Source organism: Podarcis pityusensis (genome assembly GCF_964106645.2).
Source record: "Podarcis pityusensis genome assembly, chromosome: 14".
Lineage (NCBI taxonomy): Eukaryota > Metazoa > Chordata > Lepidosauria > Squamata > Lacertidae > Podarcis > Podarcis pityusensis.
In genome coordinates this window covers 34,336,097-34,358,390 of record NC_138039.1, presented here as the reverse complement: position 1 = coordinate 34,358,390, position 22,294 = coordinate 34,336,097, and the positions used below count along the sequence as shown (strand labels likewise).

Genomic DNA, 22,294 nt, shown 5'->3' with positions numbered 1-22,294 from the left:
AGACCAGGGATGGAAAAAGACCAGGCACCCTGGAGGACTACTACCAGTCTCAGAAAAGATTACAGGTAGAGAACCTCATGATTATAGAGACAATGCCTCTCTGTCTGGCCCTCAGAACTTTCACCAGACCACACTTCTCCAGAAGCCCTGCTTCACATCCTCCTTGAGTGATTTTGCCTGGCTGGAATGTGTCCTTAAGCTCTGTTCATGCTTCTTGCTTGCCTGGAAGAGGACAGAAGGTGTGTGGGATGGGGGGGGGTTGTGTGTGGTTGTGTAAAAACCAGCCTGCTGTACAAATGCACCATTTGCCTTCATTGCTCTGCCCGCTTTTGCCTCTGCACACTCAGTTCAATGACTGCAAAGCGGATCCTACAAGGGTCCATATGATCAAGAGCCTTGTGTGATTGGGGATGCTGCTTACATGCAACTGTTCACACATATATATTTTTACTGTAATTTTACTGGTGTTAGCCGCCCTGAGCCTGGCTCTGGCCAGGGAGGGTGGGGTATAAATAAAATTTTATTATTATTATTATCATTATTATTATTATCTCCCCCCGCAGCAAATGTTGTGCTGAAGAGACGGGGTGAAGCATGCCATGTTGAGGGTGGAGTCAGAGGTACGTTACTCCCTCCTATGCTAATGCACAGAGGAGGCCATTTGGAAAAAGGCTTAAGCCTCCCCTGGATTACAGTTATATGCATAGGAAAGCACAGGTGGGATGAACCATTTTCTCCCCTTCCTCACAATAACTGTGTGTGATCCACATTAAGTCTGAGAGCAAGCAACTTTGCCAAAGTCACCCACTGCAGTTGATGCCCAGACTAGAATCTGACTCCCTGTCCTAGTCAGACACCCAAAACATAACACTGGATCACACATTCTTAAGCAATTAGCCTCTGACACAGCCTGAGCTTGTGATTGCAAGCAAGACCTATTGAGTTCTTCAGAACTTCCAGCCATAATAAGTTCCCTAAACTCAACAGCCTTTGCAAAGCCAAAAAAAGAGCACCAACATTAAGAAAGAGGATATTAATCCAAATCACAATGCTATTAGCATGCAGACTCAATTCGCTGTGCTTTTGAGTCACTTTATAATAGTCAAACCCTAAAGCAAGCTATTTCTCCTTCAAACACTTTGCACTGTTTCCAGCACAGCTGGCACCACCAGTTAATTAATAATCATCATAATTATTATTGTTGCTATCATCATCACTTACTGCGCACATTGTTTTTCATGTTCAAAGTGCTTTACAAATGTTATTGAATTATCCCCCACATCTCCCTTCTTCAGCCAAATTAGCAAGACCAGAAGGCAGAAACTATTGCTATCATTATCCAGATTTTGTAGCATGGGAATGGAAAGAAAGGCAACAAATGCAAAACACACACACACACACACACATATCCTGGCTTGTATTTGATGGCAGAGATCAATAGTACAAAAGCTCTGTCTTATTTGTGACGTGAGAACTGCCACACTGTGGCTAGTGCTGAACCAGAAGTTCTCAACTGTGAACTTCCAACTCGGATTTTGGCCTGTGAAAGGAACAATGGAAAGGGTCCTTCAAACCCCTGTCAATTGTTTTTCGTTTTGTGGGGAGAGGGATGGGTGGAATTGAGGGCATTACACCAGCAGCATTCCTCCCCCAGCATCCATCAGATCATAGCTGCCGTTTGTTCCCCACCAAAGGAACATTACCCTGTAACAGGGTCCAACGAATGGTCCATCTGAGTTCACCAAAGATCCTTGTTGGGTCAGATCAAACATCTATCCCATTTCCCACAGTGGTCAACCAGATGCCTCTGGGAAGCCCACATGCTCAAGAAGGGCATCTGCTCTCCATGGTTTCAGAAGCAGGAGCCTTTCCCAGCCCTACCTGGAGAGGGCAGCGGTTGAATCTGGAACCTTTTCCCTGCAAAGCATGTGGTGTACTACTGAGCAATGACCCTTCTCTTCATCAGAAGCCCTCATTAGATCAACTCTACATCATCCTAGATATATATAATCAACTGGAAGTCAGGTTTTTAATGTCACCAGTCCCATGCTGTGGAGTGTTCTAAAGATTCAGCAGGCATCCTTGCTAACTGACCTTCAAGGAGGATGGAGGGGAGAAGTAGAGGCACATATTCTTCTCTGCCCCACTTCTGACCACATGCCTGTGCAAGGTCACTGAATTGGTTCAGGGTAGATCATCCCAGGTCAGATTGGGGCCACTCCAAAGCAGCAGCAGCAGCAGAAGAAGAGTTTGGATTTGATATCCCGCTTTATCACTCCCCGAAGGAGTCTCAAAGCGGCTAACATTCTCCTTTCCCTTCCTCCCCCACAACAAACACTCTGTGAGGTGAGTGGGGCTGAGAGACTTCAAAGAAGTGTGACTAGCCCAACGTCACCCAGCAGCTGCATGTGGAGGAGCAGAGACGCAAACCCCGTTCACCAGATTACGAGTCTACCGCTCTTAACCATTACACCACACTGGTTCTCCAGACTGGGCCTTGAAATGGACGGAGGGGCCCATATACAGCCCTAGTTTACAAAGTCAACAAAGTAGAGAAGCTAAGGACTATAGAAAGTCAGTTTGCAGATCAAGGAAAACACGAGTGCTCTTTGCAGGTTAAATGAAAGATGCAAGGGGACAGTGTGGACTTGCACAGTAACTCCTCCCTCCTCTGCTGTAATTCTGGGCATCCTCCAACTTTTGGAAGGCAGCAGTCAACAGTAGTGCACTTCTGATCTAGAAGGACCAGATCAAGAGAATCTAAGAGCCCAAGACAAACCTGTTAGTTCAAGCCACAGGACCATCTTGTCCACCATTCTGTTCTCACAGTGGCTGACCAGGTGTCTGTAGGAAGCCTACAAGCTGCCCACCTGTGATTTCAAACAACTGGTATACAGAGGAATAATCAGAGTAAACCCATTGAAATCAATGGACAGGACTACCTTGGGTCCAATAATTTCAATGCATCTACTGTGGGTAGAAATTAGTTGGATACAACCCACTGCAATGTAGCACCAAGTTGAAGTGGAATATTGTTGCACAAAGAAAAACACAAGTGCATTACCAAAGAGTGTTAACAACAGATTGCACAACAAGAATCAGCTGTTGCGCAGGGGGGAACATAGGTACATTACCAAAGAGTGCTGTGCAATGGTATCAGGTGTTGCACACCAAAAATTAGCTGTTTCACACAAAAAAAGTTTCCACTAGTGCAACAGCTGCATTGGAATCATTTGTTGTGCAGCCTTTAAACTCTGTTATCTACTAGGGCTAGGCCTCCGTGTCTCCAGAGAAACTGAGGAAATCAGATAAAGTTCTGGTTGCTTGTGACCTTCTGCATTAGGAACCAGCACCCACACACACGCACACACATGCACACACGCATCAATGCTTTTCTCTTTCTATTTTTCACTTTCCCATGTCACAAAGGACACCAAACAGCCAGCAGGCAAAAAAGAAAGGAAAGGAAGTGTATGTGGAGAGAGGGGAGTAAGAAACTACATTTGTACTGATCTGGGCAGAATTTTAACTACTGACCTAGAAATAAAAAGTTCAGCATCCAATTACCAAGCCCTTGAGCCATCCCGCTTTGCGACAGCTCAGGTGGGGTTAGACAATGAACTGGAAATGAACTGTGGAACGCAATGCCCAGATGTGCCATTGGGAGCCTCACGAGCTGCCGCTGATGCTCCTTAAATAATAAGCTGGAAAGGAACATTATTGCTCTGTGTGTAATAATTGTAAACAGTTGCCAAGACAGCAAACAGTGAATTAGAGCATTTTATAGGGGCTCCCGCAACATCCCCCCCTCCGCTTTCCCACACAAGCACTAGTGTATAACTGTCACTTTGCGGGCAGGCAATAAACCAGAGCAATGGTGTTGGCAAAACCCTTTTTGACAGAAGGTTTTCTAATAATCTCCATAACGTGTTTGGTTTGGGTTTTTTTTAACTCTCTCTCATGGGAAGGGGAAGGGAAATGATGCCATAGCAGAGACGTGGGCTGCCACATTTGTCTTCTTTGGGAGTGAGTTGTCCCTGCTCCCCGACCGCACACACATACCTCCAGAGGAAGACAAATGTGAGTGGAGTTCGGACAGCGTGTGATCTGCAGACTCGTACATCTCACTTCCCTCTGTCCTTCAGCTCAGAGCAGTCATTCCTGAACTGTGACTAGTTAACAGGAAGAGTGATGCCGCTGTGGCTTATGTTAATTAAACACTCTGCGACTACGGCAGTGCTTGGAATGAACACGTTCAATTTAATGGAGTCAGTTGAATTAGTTCAAAAATCTCTGAACTGCACCTGGAAGAAGTTCCCACAATTGCCAGGTTAAACAAACATGAATAAAGTTCATTTTGGAGTAGAACTTTGCACAATTTCTAATTCATCTTCAAGTTCATTCTCTCTCTCTTTTCCTATCTAGACTCTTTGGGCCTTTAAGCTTAAAAATTGTAATTGTTAGAGAAAACAAATGTTTAAAATTCACATTCTGCTGTGTGTGGGCGTTGATATTCCCTTAGTCTTCTTATGTATATTTTATACACCAGCACAACTTGTAGCATTTTGAAGGCTGAAAATATATATATTGCCAGGGCCCATTTGGATGACTTCAATTTGAATTGGACATTAATGAAGCTGGCTGGTTTTGTAAAGGCACTGACGTGAACTGGAATCAGTCCACACAGTGATGGTGGTTGGGTTTCAGGGAGAGAGGCATGGAAATCATTTGGCAACTGTACACCAGAGTATTGAGATTCCAGGTTCCCCAGTCTTGACTCTCTTGAGCCACATGTCAAAAGAATTCCAAGAAGCAGGTCACGTCCACTAACGTCCATAGGTTTGTTCTGAGTAGGCCTAGCATTGGGGACCATTGAGTGGACTCAGACATATAATTCTCCCTTCCCTCTCTCTGTTGCAAATTGAAATTGTAAACTCCTCAGGACTGAGACCTGTCTTCTTATATTTGATAAGGTGTTGTGCATAATGGCTGGGTGTGTGATGAATAGACAGGTTTGCATCCAATGTAGCACTAAGCTAAAGTCACTTAGTGGTATTTTTTCCCCTTTGGTGAAATGTTGTACAAGAGAATCCATAAGCAGGTGGCTAGTAACATAGTCACACAAGAGATTTGCAATCTGTTGTGTAATGAGTTTCTGCTAGTGCAGCAATTGCACAGGATTCCTCTGTTGTGCAACGTTAACGTTCTCACACCCACTAGCACAAGAGTGGACAGGGAATGCTGTAAGCAATCCATAGTTACTGTAGCTACTAAAGTTAACTTGTATGTCTATGGGTGTGTCTGTATGTTTGCAAGCAAGCACTGTTATCATTCTACTTCCATAAAGTTATTCATTTGCTGTTTGGAAGTGCATTTCTAAAGCACAGTAGGGTCCTGATCTCTCTCCCTGCACCAGAGAACATGGAACATGTTGTGGGCAACTTTGTTACACAACAGATTGTGCAAACCTGTTTCACAATGAGTTCCGCCAGCACAACTGTTGCATTGGGCTTCCTCTGTTGCGTGACATTAAAGCACACCTGTCCACTAGCGCAAGAGAGCTTTGGATGCAGCCCAGTGCATCCAATAATGAACAAAGGAGGTTTTCCACCTTGGACAGTACCTAACATTTGTGCTCAAATTGTATGTGAGTGTTGGGCAGGGGCAGAGGGAGTGGGGTTCAGGAACTATGCCAAATCTTGTTTTAAATGCACTCTCTGTATTGCAAAAACCCACATTCCCCAGGCCTATTTGCATTCCTGGATGAGTTTCAAAGTAGTTTATTGTCTTTCAGCTGTTCATAATAATAATAATAACATGTATATAGAGTGTTAGAGTATTCGAAGTGCTTTGCATTCATTAGAACAGTAATCTTCAGAACAGTCCTGTAATATCAGTGGGTCAGTATTACTTTTCCTGCTTGTTACAGATGTGTAGAGGGGGAGGAAAAGTTGATAGATGGTATTCTCCCAAGGCCATCACTGGCAGAGGGATTCCCCAGGTCACATCTAGCATAGGAAGTTGCCTTCAACTGAGTCAAACCATTGGCTCCATCTTGCTCAGCACTGCCTACACTGACAGGCAGAGGCTCTCTGGGGTTTCAGGCAAGGGTCTTTCACAGCCCTACAGGGGTTGAACCTGGGAGCTCCTGCATGCAAAGCAGATGCTGTACCATTGAGCCATAGGCATTTCCTGCATTGCCTGAAGTTATTTGCCAAGGCTGAGCTAAACATTCAGTTTCAATTTTGGGACTAGGGCTGGTGCAGGAGCTGCCAGAAGCTTTGAACCCATCCACTGCCTCAAATTGCCCTTCTTCACTGCCAGTTGTTTTGCAGTGTGTTCCTTGCAGCTGCTGCCATTGTTGGTTTTTGTCCTACAATTCCTTTCTGAATGATGCTGAAAGGCGTTCTGAATGATGCATAGTTCAAAGCAGAATTGATGGGAAAAGAGAAATGGTGGAGACCAACCAGCAGAAAGAGCACCACCATTGATAAGTTCACCTCTAGGCCCATTTTTATTTTCATTGCTGCCCATAAGGGCTATTCATCAGTATTAAAATTATATCAAACAATACCAAAACTGGTGCCACAGCTGCACCCGAATTTCACAGATGGGAAAATGGGAGCCCATCCCACTGTGTGTTCTCCCAGGTCGGACTGGTGAGGCTTGAAAAATAGAACACCTTTAGGAATTTTATCAGAAAAAGTCATTTCTGAGAAATTTCAGCCTACCAATTATCTAAAGAAAATTGATGATGTGTGAACTGGGAAATCAGATTAGATTAGAAGAATCCAGGCAGACGTTGGGGGCAACAGTGATCCTAGACAGATATATGGGTGGATAGGAATCAGATGACAGAGATGAAGAATGAAACCTTTCCAGAGCACATCAACATAAAATTCAGCACATTTCATATTCTGGGGGAACAAGCGGGGGGGGGGGGGAGAGAGAGAGAGAGAAAGAACAAGCCAGTCCTATCCCATCATCTGTAGCCTATCCCTTTCCAGATTATGATTAAGAACTTAATTGCACTTTCACAGTTTAATCGTACCAGTCAGCTGCTATTTAATCACTGCACAATAACGGCCTTGTTAATGACATTAGGGCCCATTATGACTGTAATCAGCCTATAAGCCTTGCATCCCCTACATCTGCTTGCGCCCAAGTCTGCCAGCACTCGGGAAAGTCGTTCATGCCAGGAGAAAGCAGGAGGGAGGGAGGACATGCAAGGAGGGGAAAGGGGGCCATTGATCTGGCTGGAAAGTGGAGCGAGGTTGCTAGATCAGGATGGAAAGGGAGGAGGAGGAGGAGAATAGGGAACAGAGTGCCATGCAGTGAGAATTTCCTGTTAAAAGCTAGCTTGCAACAAGGGCCTAAGAGGTGCTCTAAAAATCATAAGGAGTAAAGAAGTGGGTGCCCACTACCTAAAATCAACTAATTGAAATTGCTTCAGAATATCAACAGCAGAAGGAAGAGAGAACATTGTTTCCCAAGGCAGCTAAGGGATCAAGGTTTTTCTTTTCTTTTCTTACATTATGGAGTACTGCCGCCTCTCTTTTTTGCTGCTCATGGCAGCCATTTTGTGCGGGCACCCACAGCCCTTGAGGGGGATTTCTTTCAGAGAGGCAAAATAGTACATTATTTTCGAGGTGGGGAGCTATCATTATAGTGGGGATAGAGAACATCAGACCCCAGGAGCTAAAGCCAACCATCAAGCCCTATCTGTCTGGCCCTCAGAACTCTCCTCAGAACATACCCCTCATTGGCCCTACTTCACACACTCCTTAGGAGTCTTGGCCTGGCTGGAATTTGTCCTTGAATGCCATCTGCTGGCTGGCTGAGAGGGGTGTGTGAGTGTATGTAGAAACTAGCCTACTGTACAAAGGGGAAATTCTCATTTGTTGCTCCGCCCACTTTTGCCTTTGGTCATGCCCACCAATGGCATGTGCCACCCACCCAAAAAGGTTGCACAGGAAGGAATGCAGCCCTTGATCTGAAAAAGGCTCCCCAACCTTGCATTACAACAACAATGGTTTTCCCCTCCTTTTTTTTCATTTTGATTAAAACCCTTGTTTACTCCTGCCATAAACATCAGCAGTAGAGTCACTACCAGTGGTCACCCATTCCAACACCATGACCAACCCTCAATGCTGGGGCACACGTGTGTGTGTGTGTATCTGTGTGTGCAGGGAGTGGCGGCATCCATTGGGGTTTCATCCTACTGATAGCAAATCTACCACTTTCATTCCTTTGTTTGGGGGAAAAAAACACAAGTCTATCCCACCCATCATAGTTGCCAAGGCAACATTATACGAGAAGTAAAACAAGCTTTCAAAAAGCATCGGGTGGGGGGGAGAGAAGTTGCTCCTGATACTAAAAACACATAGAATTTTCACACCCACAGAATTGAAAGTTGCAAGGGGCTTTGAAGGAGGAGGCCTGTTCTCAACCCCAACATGTAGGTCAAATGTTCCTATAGGAGAAAATGTCACTCAGCATTCATGCTCAGAGGTAAAGGTAAAGGGACCCCTGACCATTAGATCCAGTCGTGACCGACTCTGGGGTTGCAGCTCTCATCTCGTTTTATTGGCCGAGGGAGCCGGTGTACATCTTCAGGGTCATGTGGCCAGCATGACTAAGCCACTTCTGGTGAACCAGAGCAGCGCACAGAAATGCCGTTTACCTTCCCTCCGGAGCGGTACCTATTTATCTACTTGCACTTTGACGTGCTTTCAAACTGCTAGGTTGGCAGGAGCTGGGACAGAGCAATGGGAGCTCACCCCGTTGTGGGGATTCGAACCGCCAACCTTCTGATCGGCAAGTCCTAGGCTCTGTGGTTTAACCCACAGCGCCTCCTGCATCCCTTATAATGCTTACGGAATTAAAATTGGAAACATGGACAAAGCCCTCATGAAAATTCACCTGCATTTTAGTGCACATTTCTCCTAATATTTTGCCTAACGTACACATCTTTGCAAAGCACTTCCCCTAATATAATGCATTTTTGTATGCTATTTACACTAATATATACATCCCATCCACCCCCTGCACACTTTACCCCAGCATACGCATTCTTGCAAGCAGCAAGAGAACTGCTCTGCAAAATTTGGAGAAGTGTGAATTTTAAATAATGGCTGGGTTTGGGTTCGAGTATTATGTATTACATACATTCAACATTGAATGAGAACTGAATTGAATTTCTCCCCCATTCCTATCTGTATGCATGTATTTAAAACTAATAACTATTTTTAAAAAACAAAACACTAACATGTGTGGCTAGCAGGTAAGTGACTGTAGTTGCATCCATTGCGAATGGTTGCCCACAAAGAGAAAGAAACCTTCAGACTGAAAAATGTTCTCCCCACCACTGCCCTAGAAAAAACAACAATAGTGTTTTTGTTCTCCATCATTTTGTAGCCCCTATAATCTGCATTTACAGGGTGAAGTAGAATTGGTAGTGCAAAGTTAATGGGGTAATAATGACTAGCAGGGGAGGAAGGAAAGCCCAAGCAACATTCTGGAAGAGGAGGTGGAGTACACTTACTTGTAATAACAGATATCATAGCCCACCCGAATCCAGTGAGGTCTGCCCTGGAGAGCTTCCTTCACTGAGTACATGACCGGTTGCATGCCTACACAAAACAAAGGCAGTTTTTTAAAAAGCGATATGATGTCCTCTGCAACTGCAAAACAGCTGTTTTACCCAGGACATTTCTTAGGTGAAGACAGACACTTTTCAGGTGAAGACAGACATAATATTTTCAGTGCAGTGAGGTTGCTCTGAAAGCAGTTCTGCACATACTTTTCTCTCCAGAATTGAGCACTGAAGGGCAGGGCAACTCATTGGTTCTGAAAGTTTGAGGCAGAAACCGGCTGTGCATGGCAGTAATCGGTTGCTTGCTGTGCGCAGCATAACGTCACCAAGAACATTCGCTGACCCAAAACAATGGTGCAGATTTGCACATCCCTGGCCTGTTCTTCATTAATAAGAGGGGTGTCCCCATGTTGCATTTGAGTGTACAGGCTTTGTGCCCAAACAGTTGACTTGCACAAATGAACATGTTGCCCTATTTCACACCAACACCTGTTAATGTTTAAAGACAGCTTGTGACAAATCAATGGGGATATGCAAAAGTTCATGCAGTGGGTTTAAAAAATGTGGCTCTTTTAAAGCAGACTTTCCAACTGAAACTTTGGGCAAGGGGCAAAATGGATGGCAGCAGTGGACTAGAGGACCCTTATGATCCCTTCCAACCCTACAATTCTAAGATCTGATACTGTCATTTCAACCATGAAGGCAGGAGGAAGTTGGAATTGTCTCATAGATGAGGACCATGTGTTGTGAATTCCCATTATATATTTAGTCTGTCTTCACCATATTCCCCACCCCATCCCACACTCATCCCACAATAAAAAGGTAAAGGTAAAGGACCCCTGACGGTTAAGTCCAGTTGCAGACAATTCTGGGGTTGCAGCGCTCATCTCGCTTTACAGGCCGAGGGACCTGGTGTTTGTCCGCAGACAGTTTTTCCGGGTCATGTAGCCAGCATGACTAAGCCGCTTCTGGTGCAATGGAACACCGAAACCAGAGCAGCGCACGGAAACGCCATTTACCTTCCCGCCAGAGCGTTACCTATTTATCTACTTGCACTTTTTGGCATACTTTCGAACTGCTAAGTTGGCAGAAGCTGGGACCAAGCAATGGGAGCTCACCCTGTCATGGGAATTCAAACTGCCGACCTTCTGATCAGCAAGCCCCAAAGGCTCAGTGGTTTAGCCACTGCCAATTTTCTGCTTAGTTTTCATTAAGGCAAATACATGTCAAGAAGTCCTTAACTTCTTTGCTTTTAAGAGAATGCCTTTTAATCAAGATCATCAGGTGACAGATCTGGAGAACATAGCAAACATTTCTCCAGGGCAATAGATGGAACATATCCAAACTACAGACACAAATCTCATTTAACAGTCACTCTTTGGTAAATGGGAGAGATGGGGATGGGCAAGGCTGAGATCTCTAGGAGAGAATTCTCAGTGCTTTCACCATTACAATTTCTGGAATTCTTTGGAGGAGACCATGGGAATTAAACATTTTTTAAATGGGGGGGCTGCCTTGTCATTAAGCAACATGGAGGCATAACTCTGCATCTCTGCCTGGAATCAAAACTAGTCAAACGGCATAGAAAAACATTTTTGAAGGAATAATATTATAAATTTGAGGGGTATAACATCAAGACCATTGTGGAATGCAGCAAAATTGGCGGAAATGCAGGACGTGTCTGAAAGTCAGCCAAATGAATCAGCCCTGTCAGATTCCGACAGTGATCTTAACATGGCACTTAATGACAGTAAGGCCTGCAAGGGAGGGAAAATAGTGAAACAAGAACATAGCCAGAATCAGATGATTGTACATGCAGGTCTCGCTCTCCAAACACAATGCGTTCTCAGGAAATTGTTTATTAGGAAAACATTCACATAATGAGTTGACAATTTCTATTTATTCCTATGGGGAAATTTCTGGTATGTAGGGTATGCATTTTTGTGTTTTTATATTGTAAACCACCCTAGGATCCTTGGATGAAGGACAATACAGGAAAAATATATTATAATAATAATACTGTAATAATAACAGCAGCAACAACAACAACAGCAATTCCTATTCTTATTCCAAGGACTTCTCACAGGACTATCAATGAAACAATTCAAAAAATGGCAAGAGCTTTTGGAATTCTTTAGTAGTATACGCAAATGGAACAGAATTAGCAATAAAGTCATTTGTCAGCATAAGCTGAGAAGAGAACTGAGTTTCCCTCCTTTTTTGTCATTTGAAACAACTTAGTGCTTTTTTCTGGGGGTATTCAAGGGTACGCAGTACCGGAACTGCTTTTTCTAGAAGAACAGCACTGGTTAAAAGTGTGGCACTTACTATAACAACTTCATGGTGAGTACCAGCACCCTTTTGTCTAGAAGAAAAGCACTGACAACTTTTATGCATAATCTGTGTGGATTTCTCAATCCCTTGGAAAGGTACTGAACTGTCTATGGATTCGTCTTGGCTGATGGCATTTCAAAGTTCAAGAGCAGGCATAGGCAAACTTGGCCCTCCAGATGTTTGGGGACTACAACTCCTATCATCCCTGACCACTGGTCCTGTTAGCTAGGGATGATGGGAGTTGTAGTCCCCAAACCTCTGGAGGGCTGAGTTGGCCTATGCCCGTTCAAGAGTTTTGACTCTTGTTAACCCATTTTTTAAGGCTACAATTCAGGTTTGCAGGTGTTGGGCTAAAAACTTAACACCATATAATTCCCCCTTAATGCTCATTTTGGAACATGCAGACTTTAGGTGTGTGGATAAATATTGCCACTTGCATCCTGGGAATCCAAAGGAGTTTATAGAGTATGTGACCTTTTTAAGAATGGTAAGCCCCTTTCAGAGACAGAACTGCTCCAAATATTAGATGACATTCACCCAGCCTGGTTTCTAGTATTGCAAGTAAGATCATTTGCCTGCCACCAACTAAGAATTAGGAAAGACGGATGTCCTTTGACTTGGTTTGAAAATTTAATTTTACAGGGTAGATCAGGTTCCAAAGGAATGATATATTATATTTGCAAAGCTCTTTTTACTGAATGGACAGGTAGCTTTTTTAGTCCTAAAAGTGTGTGGGGAAACAGATCTAGGGAAAGAATTAACAGATGAAGCTTAGAATGATATAAGGGGCAAAACACCATTCAAATCTATGTCAGCTAAAATACAGGCCCCATTTAAGGTTGTCCATAGGTGACACTGGATCCCTGTAAAACTTAACAGAGTCAGCCCAAGCATCTCACAGGATTGTTGGTGAGCCTGTAGGAGGAATGGAGATTTATTCAATCTTTGGCAGGAATGTCATTTTGTGATGTTTTGCAGAAAAAAATCAATTACATATCTTTCCTCCTGATCCAGCATGAGAATCATTTATTAATGAGTCAAACTTCTCATGGCTTTCAAATAATTCACTGAGAATTAGTAGACTTGCTGTTTACTGCAGCAGGAATGGAAAGATCATGTCATTGGAAGATGACTGGAGTCCATTATGCAAGACAGAATATGGGGCATAGTGTTATCGGAGCAATTGGTCTATCACAATTGAGTGGTTACTGGCATTGCCCAAAAAGATTAATTTGACATAATACAGAGGCCCTTTATCTGATATGTCAGCAAAGATGGACACTTGATGCAACCTCCATCAAGCCAGATATGAATGTGGTGGAGTTATATTCAAAGGACTGATACAGCTTAAGGATATTGATGTACTTTGTGATAATTTCCCCATTGTACCTTTTGCTTGCTGTTACAAGTACTGTGTCCTTGTACCTTGTCACGTGTGAAAAAATTCAATAAATGTATATATATATACCAATATAGTTCTATAATGTAGATAAGCTCTATAAAACAATAGGCACTGCAATACCAGAATGCCCCTTACCACTCAAGTTTCCAAGAACATAAAAAAAAAAATCTCAGGCAGATTTTTTAAAAGGAATTTCAAACTGATATACTGTATAGTCCAGCTCTACTGACAAAATATTACAAGTGAGAGTTCTTTTGATGATTAAGAAAAGAGGGAGAGGTGAAGCAGTCAAGCATACAGATCTGTACACCAGAAACATGAAAGCTACTCTGATTTCCTTGCAGACCCAGTCCTTCTGGACCCAGGAGGATGGACTAGGAGTGAATAACCTTTTCAGCATTAAGCTTTACTGTGTATTTTGCCTTCACCGTCGCCTCCAACTTCCACTCATCTTGTCTAACCTTTTTGAAAACATAGACTGTAAGCAGTGGCGGAGCTTCATGCTCCGGCACTGGGGGGTGAAGAGCAGGCGTGGGCGGAGTTGGTGCTTGTCCTGGGGGCGTGGCATGCTGCCCGCAGGAAACCCCTTTAAGGGCCAGAAGGCAATATATAAATAATTTTATAAATAAATAACAATAATACATTTTTCAAAAAGAGCCTTCAAAACACGCAGAAATGTGGCAGATTTGGTGTGTCAGGTTCTCTTTTTGTAAGAGAAGCTCAAATTAGCTCCATGCAGGATTGGTGGTGGGCGTCGTATAAATATCACTGATGACGTTAAGAGGTTGATTGCAACAGATGCTGTTGACCAAAAGGACTGACCCACACACATAAAGACACACACATACAGTGGTACCTCGGGTTACATACGCTTCAGGTTACAGACTCCGCTAACCCCGAAATAGTATCTTGGGTTAAGAACTTTGCTTCAGGATGAGAACAGAAATCGTGCTCTGGCGGCACGGCAGCAGCAGGAGGCCCCATTAGCTAAAGGGGTGCTTCAGGTTAGGAACAGTTTCAGGTTAAGAACAGACCTCCAGAATGAATTAAGTACATAACCCGAGGTACCACTGTATCTCAATGCATCACTAAAGCTTTGTGGCTTGCTGCTACACATCCATGAGCTCCTACCATCAAAAGGCCCTTTGCAGATTTAACACTAAACCAGGAAGATCTAGCTTCCTGTTCCTCCTCTGGCAGAGGCACAAGGAAGGGATCAGAAGTATCCACTTTCATTTGTTGCTTTGCCTGAAGTGGGAAATGCAGTTAGCATTGACCATGGTTTATCCAAACAATTTAGGATAAGGAACCATGGTTTTATCCTGGCCTGTTAGGACAAACCATAGTGAAAACAAAGCACATTTAACCAGTCCTGGTTAGCTGAACATGAAGGTGGATGCCCCCAATATCCTTGTGACTGTGATGGAGGATGAAAGGGCAGAAAGGAATGCCCAAGCCTAAGGGCTTGTTCGTGTCACACTAAAGTATGGTTTAGTGCTAAATTCAACCTGCCCATGACATTTGATCTGGGGTAGCTGTTTTATGGAAGCAATGTTTAATGTTTAATGGGAGCGATGGGGTGAGCTCCCATTGCTCGGTCCCTGCTCCTGCCAACCTAGCAGTTTGAAAGCACATCAAAGTGCAAGTAGATAAATAGGTACCGCTCCAGCGGGAAGGTAAACTGCGTTTCCGTGTGCTGCTCTGGTTCTCCAGAAGTGGCTTAGTCATGCTGGCCACATGACCCAGAAGCTGTCCGCCGGCTCCCTCGGCTGATAAAGCGAGATAAGCGCCGCAACCCCAGAGTCGGCCACGATTGGACCTAATGGTCAGGGGTCCCTTTACCTTTACCTAGCTGTTTTATCCATGTACATCGATGCTTGAATCCTGTTCAAGCATGGAGGGCTCTGTCCACTCGACCAGGAGCCCAATTCCCAAACATGTGTTTGGACCCTGCTGTGATTACACAGTTGTGCATTAAGTTGCTCCATCTACTGGGTGTATAGGGTGAGGCATGGAGAAGAGCATGTGTAGAAAATATGCTTTTTTCCTAGAAAAGTAGGTGCCGGTACTCACCATGAAGTTGCTACAGTAAGTGTCACATTTTTTAACAACAAAAAAGAGGTGTTGGTACTACATACCCTTTAGTACCCCCTGAAAAAGAAGCACTGGTAGAAACTGACTTTTCCCATGGGTAGAATGTAGCGTATTGTACAAAGGCAAAAGGCATACGCATTGCTGTAGGTCACATTCATATTGTACATTAAAAGCACATTTACAGTGCATGGGTTGCCCCCAATATTAATGGGAAGTTTGGTTTGTTAAGGGGGCTGGGAACTGTGGCTCCATGTGGGGGAAACTACAGTTCTGGTTATACTTTTTTTTGGGGGGGGGGAATACGCTTTAAATGTATGGTGTGTGGATGTGTTCTGAAGTAATGGATGTGTCTCTTTTACCTGCTGACTTTGGGCCCTAGAAGTTCCCCATGAAATAATACAACTCTCAGGCTGAAGAGGGTTCCACATCCCTTACCTTAAGTAATCACCCCATTACTGCCAGCATACACTCCCACTTTTCCCTTCCTTGTTACCTACTTTTCAAAAGCAAGAGTGGCGGGAACTGTGATGAGAGACAAAAGCAAGGATTCCCCCCAAGCCTCAATCTCTCCCTCCCCATCACCATTACCCAGCATTAGAAATGCTGGTACTGATGGATTCTAGGGTGGTAATTCCTCAAATGAACTACAAAACCCATAATCCAAAACCATGCCACATCATCCTCTTACTCTAGACCAGGCATAGGCCAACTCGGCCCTCCAGATGTTTTGGGACTACAACTCCCATCATCCCTGACCACTGGTCCTGTTAGCTAGGGGTGATGGGAGTTGTAGTCCCAAAACATCTGGAGGGCCGAGTTGGCCTATGCCTGCTCTAGGCCAAGTAGAAGCTATCAAGAAGTTAGCCCTCCTTTTGATGCTTCCCCACCACTATTGATATCTCAATTGTAGCCTCCTCTGGGCAGGGATTTATCTGTTTTGCTGATGTTTCTTTGCAAAGCACCAAGCGTAAAGAGGACAATTCATAAATGATAAATAACCAATTATCCCTATGCTAGTCAAATAACATCCTCCATAACTCATCTGCCTGCATCTTTCATCTTCAGTTACAAATAGTTGTTTAGTTGCAAATCTCCACATTAGCAGATTTATGTTCTCACTTTCTTCCCCAGTGCTTTGCTGGTGAGAGAAGAGAGTTGAGAGATCATTCTTTTGATAGGCTATGACATTGTCCACCTTGGCTGATTTCAAGGCAATGGCCAGTTACCCAAAAAGGAGCTGGGCAGCTCATTTGAAAAACAAATCATGTGGCCAAGGCGTGAAAGTCAAATGGAGCAAAAACTGGTATGGAACTGGTGAGAGGTGTGAAAATACCGTATTTTTCGCCCTATAGGATGCACTTTTCCCCCTCCAAAAATGAAGGGGAAATGTGTGTGTGTCCTATGGGGCGAATGCAGGCTTTCGCTGAAGCCTGGAGAGCGAGAGGGGTCAGTGCGCACCGACCCCTCTCGCTCTCCAGGCTTCGCGGACCTCTCCGCAAGCAGCGGGAGCGCTCCCGCTGCTTGTGGAGAGTTGCCTGCATGCCGAAGCCTGCGCACGCTGAGATCAGCGCGTCCAGGCTTCGCGGACCTCTCCGCAAGCAGCGGGAGCCAGTGCTGGGCTCCCACGGCTTGCAGAGAGCTGCCTGTTTGGGGGCTGGGGTCGGGGGAAGCTCGGGCCTCCCCCGCCCCAGCCCCGTGCCTGGGGGGGGAAATAATTTTTTTCCCTTTATTTCCCCCCAAAAAACTAGGTGCGCCTTATGGGACGGTGCGTCCTATAGGGCGAAAAATACGGTAATTTGTTATGCAAGAGGGCAAGTAAGGAAGAGAGAATCAAGCACTTTTGAAGATATCAAGGTTTACATAGTTTGGGCACTTGAGAGAGAAACCCACTGCCTTTTCTCAGATCAAGAGTTGGCCTTGTACATCAGGACTAGAGAACCTTTTCCAGCCTGGAGGTTGCATTCCTTTACAACTCTCCAATAACCACATGCCAGTGGTGGGCGTGGCCAGAGCCAAGAGTGGGTGGAGCCATGAATGCAAATTTAAGTCATATCAAACCCTTGATAGGAACAAGCTGCAAGAAGCTTCAGGTCTCTGTGCTCCTCTTGGAATATATTCTGACATTAAACTTAACCATGGCTTGTTTGAAACAAGCCAAATTCAAACCATGGGTTGTGAAGTTGGCTTGTTTCAATGGACAGTAGTTAAGATTAACCACAGTTTAGGGTTTCAGCTTCAGTCATGCACCACTGTACCTGGAGAAAGAGGGTGACGTGGGGAGAGTTCCGAGGGCCAAATACATTTGGCCCCTGGGCGTAAGTTTCCCTACCCCTGGCGTACATGGATGTACCTTCCCTCCATTGTCACAAGCACTCTTACCAAAATTAAACTGGCTGTTAGGCTTCTCACAGTTGATGATGTTGAAGCGATAGGGTGTAGCTGACTTCATGGCACTGACCTCAAAGTAGAACCACTGGTGATGCTGGCAGCTGTTGACATCAGGGTTGAGGATCAAGTCGTACTCAAACCTGGATCACAAGCCACAAAAGTGCAGCATTAAGAACCAAACAGCCAAGTGATGCATTCAGCATTATGGGGCTCTAAGAAGCAGAACACATTAAGTGTTCACAAGCAAACCCAGCCAAGTCAATAGTTGAGGTATGCAATGTATCAAGGTGAGCCACTGAACTAGGACTGCAGTAAAGGAAGGGACCACCTTGGCTTGGAATCCTGGAAGATCTGCTCACTGCCTTGCAGGCATTTCCCGCCTTGCTTGGGAGGGTGGGACTCTGAGTGCCTTGCTCTTTGCTGGACCCCAAGCTGTGGCTTGTGGATTTCTTTGGGAACCTAACGGGAAGGCAAGATCTGTGAAGTGCTAATGCTGTAAGAGCCTCTGTCCTATCCTCAGGTTGTACATAAAACCTTATGTCCTGAAGACACCATAGCCTTCACTGATCTTCATTGCAAGGAAACTAAACTCTGGATAAGCTTAGGCATCTTTCTCATCATTTGGAGATTCGGCTGCCAGCAAGAATATTTTGCTTTTCTACTCCTATATTTTCTCCTGTGCTGCCAATTCTGGTGAACACACATAGCAGCAACAGTGTGCCAGTTAGCCAGTGTACATTTTCATTTTCATTTTCCCTGTCTTCTCAAAATATTGTTTGTTGATGGAGGCTTAATTGATGTAAACATAATAGGTCTTGTTCATTTCCTTTCATATGCTTTAAAGTTAATTTTACAGATGAATAATATGCTTGCATACATAAGTAATGTCTCTCTCTTTTCTTTTTTTGGTAATGTCTTTTCCTTTAAGCACAACTTACTTTTTAAAAAAATAATCTTTATTTGTAATGTCAGTTTGCCACATGGAATGTAGAGCTATGTGATCAGTGTTCACCCAAGCTAATAACTTAATTTTCAACAAGTGAAAATAAAACTCATGGCCTCCCCCCACCCCAACTCCTTAACTACAGGCGTGGGTGCCAGTCTGCTTATTGCATGTGAAACAGAGAATTATATTATGGATATTCTTCATACCATATTTCTTTCACATTTCTCAGGGCAGTAGTGGCTGGTCCCAATTTGGATTGGTGCAATTGAAGGTAGGGAGGCCAACACTAGGTGGCGCCAAGTAAGGGCTCATCAACATTTACGGTATTCCCCGTTGTCCTGCAATTCCTTCCGTTCAGTCCATGACTTCTAGGCACAGGTCTGAGACATTGTTTTGTTTTGTCCCACAGTTTGCCCTGGGAAAACCCGCTGTTTACCACTGAATCAGAACGAACGTAAATTCACAGAAAACCCGGTTGGCATTTGCTCTGATTCAGCAGTATACAGCAGATTTTCCCAGGAAAAGCGGTGCGACAAAAGAAATACCTCCCTGACCTGGGCCTAGAAGTCACAAAGCAAATGGAAATGTGGAGGAGTCCTAATTGTAGTTCTGCTCCCATCTTCTTCGCTACAAGGGCAACGCCGAGAATAAGAAGGGTAATCCTGGAGGATAAGACTGGCTTTAAAAAGAGAGTTGCACAAATTCATGGAGGATAAGGCTATTGGTGGCTACCAGCCATGATGGCTATGTTCTGCATCCACAGTCAGGGGCAATGGGCTTCCAAATACCATTTGCTAGAAACCACAGTAGCGGAGAGTGCTCTTGTGCTTGGGTGCTGCTTCACGGTTTCTACAGGCATCTGGAACAGGATGCTGGAATCAATGCACCTGACCCAGCAGCCTCTTCTTACGTTTTTAAGCTGGTAACCAGTAGGACCTCCTGGGCTGGTTATAAGAAGGCAGGCGAGTACAGTCTGGTTCAGGGCAGATTCAGATTGGTGGGGCAGTGCCCCATGCACTCAAATGGACCAACTTTCATTGGGACGTAGGTAGCCAATGTGGTGACTGTCAGTTTTCTAAACTACCACTCATATCATCCCTTCCCATTGTCCAAGTTAGCCAGGGCTGGTGAGTATTAGAACAACATATAAAGGGCTTGTTGTTGTTGTTGCTGCTGCTGCTGCTGCTGGCATCCATCTGTTTCGGGAGACAATGGAAAATGGCACCATTGGGGGCAAAGTCAAACCATCAGAGAGTTACAGTGCCTGCTGTGGCTGTAGAGACCAATACAGAGGAGACATGTTTTGTTGCAGCTAGGGCAGGTGAAGGCATCCAGTTGTGCTGCTGGAGATACTGTGTTGCATATCCCTGTGTTATAGTAGCACCTATGTGGCAAACTCTGTACAGTTTCATAGTACAGTGGTATCTTGGTTTGCAAACTTAATCCGTTCCGGAAGTCTGTTCTTAAACCAAAGTGTTCTTAAACTTCCCATAGCAGCGGGGGACTCAATTTACAAATGGAACACACTCAACAGGAAGTGAAACATGTTCTTATTCCAAGGCAAAGTACATAAACCAAAACACCTACTTCTGGGTTTGCAGCGTTCTTAATCCAAGTTGTTCATAAACTAAGATGTTCTTAAGCCAAGGTACCATTGTACTTAACTGTTGCAGCTTCAGCGTTGTCTATAGTAACTTGCAATGGCTCTCCTGGATTTCAAACAAGGGACTCTCCCAGTCCTACCTGGAGATGAATTTGGGACCTTCCATTCGTAATGCAGGTGCTCTACTACTGAGCCATGGCCCTTCCTCAGATGGTGGTGGTAGCACCAGCCAGCAAGCTTGGTCCTCCTACCATACCTTCTACCTTCCAGCTCTACCTGGAGATGCTGAGAATTGAACCTGGGACCTTCTGCATGCAAAGCAGATGCTATACCATTGAGCTACAGCCCTTCCCCATGCAGAAGCATTGCAAGCACATACTGCTATTCCCATTCTTGCTTGTGGGGTTATTTCAGCTACTTACTCTCGTATTTGAATAGCCTTGCGTAGGTTTCCAGATTCAAATTTGGAGAAGAACTTCAGGCATTCTGGAGCATCTGAGCTCAAGGAGCTGAAACAAGATTTTCAACAGGATTATGGAAAGGCTTGATGGCTGAGGAGCAGCAGCTGCTACTCCAGTTCCCTATTAGGGAAATTAAAAGAGGGCAGCTGGGAGAAACAGAAATGGAGCTAGCTGATCATTGTTTGGATCCCCTGTAGGTAGATTAGCTTTCCATCCTCTTGCTTCTGTTTCTGATGGAACACTGATGGAAGGAGGAGAGGCTCCACGAAACCACTGTAAAGCAAGTACATGATTGTCTGGGAAGTTTCAGCACTGATCGCTCTCCAAACTTCACAAGAAGCTGGCCTGTACCATATAAGACTATTTGACTACTTTAACTATCTTCACAGTCTCAAACAGGGCACATTCATATCAATGGCAGCTGCCCCCTGGAGAGAAATTTTACACTTGGCTCTTGGCTGTATTTTGCCCTTCTTTCAGTGATAAGATGACTTTGTCAGACACTGGTCTTTTTCTCTGTCACAACTTGGGTTGAAATGGTATTGGCAGGATGCGCAAACAACCTGAGGTGGCACACGAGCTCCCAGCCATTGCTTGGGGGAGGCCGTGCCTAACATCACTCACCTCAGGTTGTCAGAGGGGCCCCAGTCACATGGCCTGCACCACATTCGGCTCTCTCCACTGGTCAACTGTCACGGACATACCTCAGCAAGTATTTTTCAAACAGAACATCAAAATTTGAAATGGAAAACTAATCTGTGACACAGTGCCATGTGAACCCCACTTATCTTGCTGTAATCCAGTGATGGCCAAACTTGGCCCTCCAGCTGTTTTGGGACTACAATTCTCATCATCCCCGACCACTGGTCCTGTTAGCTAGGGGTGATGGGAGTTGTAGTCCAAAAACAGCTGGAGGGCCAAGTTTGGCCATCACTGCTGTAATCAATAAAGTTATGGCCTGTTTTCACTCCTACACATCTTTTGGGCCACCTGCACACCATACATTTAAAACACAATGATGCCACTTTAAATAGTCATGGCTTTCCCCCAATGAATTATGGGAACTGTAGTTTGTTAAAGGTGCTGAGAGTTGTCAGAAGACCCCTATTCTTCTCTCAACTATACAGTTCCCAGGGAATTAACTGTAAATTCCTCTTCACAGGGAAGCCTAGAAATTGTTCTACCACTGAGCTATGGCTCTTCCCCTTGTAACCAGTGGTTTTACCTACTGATGAATCCTGCTCCCCTGGGAAGCCTGCCTGGTGCCCACTTTGCAATAGCAAACAAATACTTTTTATCCCTTTTAAGCGGCTTTAACTTTTTATACTGGCTGTTAGTCCTTTCTACCCTGTGATCTATTGTTTTACATAGGGGCTGTATTTGTATTTTGCTGTTGCAAGCTGCTTCGGGAATACTGATTAGTACTGAAAGGCAAGATATACATTTCAGAAGTTTCATTTCGGAGAGCAGC

At 44.6% G+C, this 22,294-nt stretch overlaps 1 protein-coding gene across 2 annotated transcripts in view; it reads right to left on the bottom strand.

Moving 5' to 3' along the window:
* Nucleotides 1–22,294, bottom strand: part of AGBL1 (AGBL carboxypeptidase 1) — a 407,461-nt gene that overhangs the window by 296,001 nt on the left and 89,166 nt on the right. For both annotated transcript variants that reach the window (XM_080980323.1, XM_080980324.1), the window contains exons 13-15: nucleotides 20,785–20,871; nucleotides 17,805–17,953; nucleotides 9,545–9,632 (exon numbers count right to left, since the gene is read on the bottom strand). In XM_080980323.1, coding sequence (XP_080836449.1) covers nucleotides 9,545–9,632; nucleotides 17,805–17,953; nucleotides 20,785–20,871 — 324 coding nt within the window. The remainder of the gene's footprint in view (nucleotides 1–9,544; nucleotides 9,633–17,804; nucleotides 17,954–20,784; nucleotides 20,872–22,294) is intronic.